This window comes from Mustela nivalis, assembly GCF_964662115.1.
Source record: "Mustela nivalis genome assembly, chromosome: 5".
Taxonomy (NCBI): domain Eukaryota; kingdom Metazoa; phylum Chordata; class Mammalia; order Carnivora; family Mustelidae; genus Mustela; species Mustela nivalis.
The window spans coordinates 154,053,569-154,059,568 of record NC_139024.1 but is presented as its reverse complement, the minus strand read 5'-3'; the positions used below and the strand labels follow the sequence as shown (position 1 = coordinate 154,059,568).

General features: G+C 47.7%; 1 protein-coding gene across 3 annotated transcripts in view; it reads left to right on the top strand.

Moving 5' to 3' along the window:
• The first annotated feature begins 3,937 nt into the window (after nucleotides 1–3,937).
• Nucleotides 3,938–6,000, top strand: part of DCDC2 (doublecortin domain containing 2) — a 135,609-nt gene continuing 133,546 nt past the window's right edge. Inside the window, exons 1-2 of one of the 3 annotated variants that reach the window (XM_082731486.1) lie at nucleotides 3,938–4,189; nucleotides 4,878–5,255. In XM_082731486.1, the coding sequence (XP_082587612.1) occupies nucleotides 4,963–5,255 (293 nt within the window). In that variant the 5' untranslated portion in view covers nucleotides 3,938–4,189; nucleotides 4,878–4,962. Of the gene's footprint in view, nucleotides 4,190–4,266; nucleotides 4,387–4,874; nucleotides 5,256–6,000 lie in introns of those variants that run through there. The other 2 variants (XM_082731488.1, XM_082731487.1) reach the window with 2 other exon arrangements.

Here is a 6,000-nt window from a genome sequence, read left to right as displayed (position 1 = left end):
TAAAACTCACCTTGAGGGGCACCTGGGTGGCTCAGTGGGTTAAGCCTCTGCCTTTGGCTCAGGTCATGATTTCAGAGTCCTAGGATCGAACCCCGCATCAGGCTCTCTGCTTGGCAGGGAACCTGCTTCCCCCTCTCTCGCCACCTACTTGTGATCTCTGTCAGTCAAAGAAATAAATACAATCTTAAAAAAAAAATCTCCCATTGAAATTTTATGTTTTTTGGAGGAGGAAAATAGTAATGTAGGAAAATGTGATATTCAGTTTCTGTATAATTTAAAGATAAATTGCTAGAGGTTCCTTTGGAGTTTATTTTATGGCAGGAAGCAATATAAAAAAAGAAGTTTCAAGTTTATTGTTTCAGGAGATTGTGGTTACTCATCTCATACTCTAAATACCAATAATTCAACTAAAGTAGGAGATAATTATTTGTTATTGTTCATAACTCTTTAGATATGTGGCAAGTGTTTTTACTAAGTGCCAAACCCAGGTAGGGAGAGGGGTCATAATGAGAAGGAGAAGGGTTAGGGCATGTTAGGTAGCTAGAACCTACATGATTTGGCTGTAAATAGGAGAAGAGGGTGGTCCCTCTTACAGATACCCTTGGGCTTTAAATATGGCCAACTGGGGTAGACATCCCTGGGTATGAAGATGAGTATAGCCGTTACTGGAACCAGCAGAGTTCACCAGACAAGAGGAAGTCAGGGCTTATCAGAAGCAGCCACCCTTATCCAAACGTATATCCAAGAAACATGGTCTCAAGAAGTTGTTGCTCTTTCCGAGAGTGAGTTATGAACACTAGTTGTAAAAGTAATGACACTCTTTGAGGAAAAACAAGCAGAATATGTCCCGCATTCTATATACATCTCTAATGCCTTGAAAGACTGGCAAAACTCAGTGGTGGGTAAGAGTCTGGTTTCCTCACCGGATGCAATGAGAATGGGTATTATATGCGACTGATGAATCACTGAATTCTACCTCTGAAACCAGCAGTACATTATATGTTAATCAATTGATTAAAAAAAAAAAGAGTCTGGCTTCCTGTATTGGGGCTTTCATCTGTATCTGGCTATGCATTTTCTCTCCAAAGCTAAGCAATTAGTTTTAGAATCTCTTTAGTTATCAAGTATTTTATTTGCTCATCTGAAAATTTCTTCCACAGGAGCAGTTTCTAAATATTTTGAAGCTGTATATTGATTTTTTTTAAAGATTTTATTTATTTCACAGAGAGAGAGAGATCACAAGTAGGCAGAGAGACAGGCAGAGAGAGAGAGAGAGAGAGAAGCAGGCTCCCTGCTGAGCAGAGAGCCCGATGCGGGACTCGATCCCGAGACCCTGAGATCATGACCTGAGCTGAAGGCAGAGGCTTTAACCCACTGAGCCACCCAGGCGCCCCAAAGCTGTATATTGATTTTTAAACTTAAAACATTTTGTCTTTATTCACACATCTAATAATTATTTAGTACTCTTACATATATATCTCATATATGTCAGGCTCTGTGCTAGGCATGCTCTCTCTCTCTCTCTCCATATATATATATATATATATATATATATATATATATATACTGATATATATATATACTCTCTCTCTCCATATATATATATATATACTGGCCTCTGTGCTAGTACTATTTTATATATAAATATGTAATATATATATATATAGATATATATATCTATATATATATATTTCAGCCTCTGTGGGATTGCAGATCACACCTGGACAAAGTTTTTTCCTTCGGTGAATTTATACCTATACACATATAATTATAGAAAGGTTAAACATCCAGTCATACAAAGACAAAAATTAAACATATAATTTTACAAAGGTTCATAATTACAACTGATAAGACTGTGGAGGAAAATATATAATAAGTACAGAGCTATCTTGAACTGGGAAAGGAAGAGAAATGACATTTAACTGGGACTTGAAGTACTGGTTGGAACACAAGGTAATGGGGGGTGAGGAGCTGGAAAGTATGTACAAAGGAACTGAAGGAAGTGGAAGGTCAGGTCTTGACATTGGGAAACCATAGGGAGAGTCGAGTAAGAAGAGAATGGACTAAAGTGTTATGAGCCAGCATATCTAGGGCTTTGGGATTATTGTGGATGATGTCGGGTATTATCTTATGAAAAGCAGGGACATCCATAAAGTTTTCAGCTGTCAAGTGACATGAGTGGATGTGTGTTTTTCAAGAGAACTTCAGGCTGGCTGTCCTGTGGAGAGTGTCAAGTAGGGAAACACAACGGGAGACAGGGTGACACTTCTGGTGATGATGGTGTTAGTGGATTTGGAGATGAACAAATGGATTCACTTATGAAGGAATATTTGAGAGGGAGAATGGACAGAGGATGGTGACTGACTGAAGAACCCTTAGAAACCCACTCAGAACTCGCCACCACCTGTATTTTACTATTATCTATGAAGTTCCAAGTCAACTCTAATAGGATGGTGGAAATACCAAATAAAGGCATGCAACTGTGCCTTTCTTGCCTTCAGTGACATGAGACTGGTAGCTGGAAATCAGCCAAATTTGCAATATTTAAACTACAAAAATTGGTAAAAGGTATGAATCAAGGCCTTCCCCTCCCCAACAGCCAGTAACTAAATACTTGCCACCACATCACTAAGAGACCATTGGGTAAGTATGTCTGGCCCCAGGAGACAGATCTGCACTGGAGATACTCCTGTGGAAGAAACCAGAACGTGCATGTGGGGTGGTGGGTTCGTGGACTTACAACAAGGCCCCACACTTCCGGACGTCCCTGTGTTTGGTTTAATGCTTTCCTGTTGCCATCTTGATATTCTTAATTTTTGAACAAGAGGCAGCAAGTTTTCATTTTGTGCTTGGGTGGTATAGGTGGTAGAGGGGTTTGGGTTATCTGGGGGTTGCTTGGTTTACCACCTTCTTTCCCTCAAAAGATATTCTGCCTTATTTCCTTATTTGGTAGCATATTTGCACAGATCTCCCCATTCAATCCCTTAACCTGTGGGTTCTTACAACTGGCTCCCAGAATTCCCTTCTCTTTTCTCTCTGTATTATTCTCTTCTCTTTGGTCTTCTTTGGAAAACTGTGAACTCTCCAGACATGAACATATTAGGTAACTTTAATAAAAATGTTTCTGCTCCAGATTGCAATGTTTTACGGATTCGCCTTTTAGATTCATAGGACATGGTGGTCAAGAAAGTTCTGGAATCACAGAGAAGGAGGCCTGAACTTTTGTGTGTGACCCGAGGTTAAGTTTCTTCGGTTTCCTCATCAGAAGAAAAGAATAATGTATACTTCTGAAGGTTATTATGAGCATTCAAGGAGACAGTGTAATAAAGATCCTAACGCAGTGCCGGCTACATAGAAAACATTCCATTAGGAATGTTTTAAAACATTATTAAATGTTATTATTTAATAATAACATTATTAAATATAGTATTATTTTATTTATATTTATTTGTTTATTGTATTATATTCATCTATATAATATATAATATATTATATTTATTTTTATATTATATTATATATTTATATATTTATTATTATTTTATATACCTTATTTTATATGCAATGTATATAATAATATACATTATTAAATATATTATGTATATTATATATATTATCAATGCTACTTCTGTTCATATATGATGCGTTAGGAACAGTCAGTAATGAAGTCTGCACAGAGCAAGGAGAATTCAAGGACACTTTTCCTGGCTTCACAATAAGTATGTCCCGGAGTGGCTTGGCCAACACTCAAGATACCGCAGGCGGCCGTCTTCACCGCTGTGTCACCAACCTCTAGCGTAGCGCGTGGCACACAGGGGGCGTCCATTCATGTTAGGACTGCGCGGTAACGCCACCGGGCGCCCCTCCATCCCCGCCACCCCCGCCAACCCCGACTTCTCCACCGTCTCTGGGGAGGCCCCGGGCAAAGCCTGAGGGACCCGGGCGCGCGCCAGGACTCGTTGGCGGACGCGGCCCCGCGCGCGGCTGCAGTCGCTATGGAAACGGCGAGAAGTAACGAGTCCATCCCTCCCCCCGCCCCCGGGGGGTGAGGGAGGCCCGCGGAGGCAACGGCGGCGGAGGAACAGCGGCGGAGCCGCGCCGCCCCCGAGCTCAGCGCGGTGCCAGCCGAACCGCCGCGCCGCGCCCCCGCCCGGCCCTCGCCCTCCCCCAGCCGGCCCTCGAGTGCCGCCAGGTACCCCCGCGGGGGCCGCGTCCCCGGGGACCCCACCCGCTGCCTCCCGCCCTGGGACCCGGTGGCGCGCCGCGGGGTTCAAACGGTACCCGGGGACCTTCGCCCGCGCTGGCGCTGCCGGTCGCCGGAGGGGTCGGGGGTCCCGGAAGCTCGAGCCTCCCCCGAGGTCCCCCTTTTCTCCCTCAACGCACATTAGGGTGTTATTTTTCGGCAAATAAGCATGTGGGCAATTCGAGCCAGACCCTCCATTGCTTTCATTTGGGGAGCAAGCAGGAGAGGAAGGGGTGAGGGGGCCGAGCGAGAACCCGCAAGCGTGTGCAAGAGTCCCGCGACTGGGAAGTGAGACGCGGAGTTGGCGCGTCCTTGCCCTTCGCGTGTGCGTGGCCGCGCGCTCTCCTCTCCCTGCGGCGGCCCCGCGGCTCCCCCGCGTGAAGACCCTCGCGCGCTCGCGTCCCGGGGCGGCTCGACCTGGGCTCTGCCCCGAGCGTGCGAGGCAGGGGTGCTGCGCGCACGGCGAGCGCCGATTGGCTGTGCAGTCTGCGGGGAGCCCGCCGGACGTGCACGGCGCGCCCCGCACCCGCAGGGTCTCCGCAGGGTGAAGCCGGGCGCTCAGTCCGCGCTCCGCCTTTTTTTTTTTTTCTTTCTTTTTTTAACCGCGGGCTTGCGTGTTTCGCGTTGGTTTCAGCAGGCGACCCCGCGGGGTGCGCGCGGCGAGGCGTCTGGGCAGAGGCAGCTCCCCTGAGAAGCCCGCAGGGCGGCGTCCCGCGGGGAAGATGAGCGGCACCGGCGCCAGGTCCAGCCACCTGTCCCAGCCCGTCGTGAAGAGCGTGCTGGTGTTCCGCAACGGGGACCCCTTCTTCGCGGGGCGACGCGTCGTCATCCACGAGAAGAAGGTGTCCAGCTTCGACGTCTTTCTGAAGGAGGTGACGGGCGGCGTCCAGGCGCCCTTTGGGGCGGTCAGGAACATCTACACCCCGCGGAGCGGGCACCGCATCCGCAAGCTAGACCAGATCCAGAGCGGGGGCAACTACGTGGCCGGGGGCCCGGAAGCCTTCAAGAAGCTCAAGTGAGTCCGTCGGTCCCCTCCGCCCGCCGCTGAAGGTCTCACCGAAGGGCTCGGGTCGCTTGAGCAAAGGAGGGAGCCGCACCTCGCCCACCCGCCGGGTGTCCAGGGGCTGGGGCTGCGCGGGTGGATGCCTCTCGGGGCTCCCCGCTGCGGCTGGGGAGGGGGCTTATGTGTGTCTGGGGAAGGAATTCCGCTTGGGTAGCAGGAGGAACAGGAATCTTAGAAAAGTATTCAGTGACCAGACCGGACACTTGAGCGTTTTCCGTTGTTTTTTTTTTTTTCCTCTTTCCTCTTGTTTTCTTTTTTCTTTTTCTTGGCACCTGTTTTTTGAGTTTAAATAACGACTTCTTAAAAGTTATTTTAAACCATTGGATAGTATGTAATCACCAGAGGAGAAAATTGCTTCCTACCCTTCCCCTCGCCCCACCTGCTTAAATTCTTCCAAATTTTCATTTCAGGCAGAACTGACCACGCCCCCACTGCTGTGACCCTCTTCCCACCCCCGCATGTTTACGCTATTAGCATAATGCTTGGAAGGGCTTATTGGCTTATGGTATCTGCCTGTATGTCTGTCTGTAGGTACTCGATGGCCAGACCTTCAAGCGCAGGGGGTCAGTCTGCTTATTCCCAGTTCCCGGCAGAGAGCTCACTCATACAGGCGGTCAGTGAGTTCGCAAGCTGTGCGTAGATCTGCGAAAAGAAGAGCAAAAATGAGCTAGATGTGACTCCTTGTCTTGAAGACTTT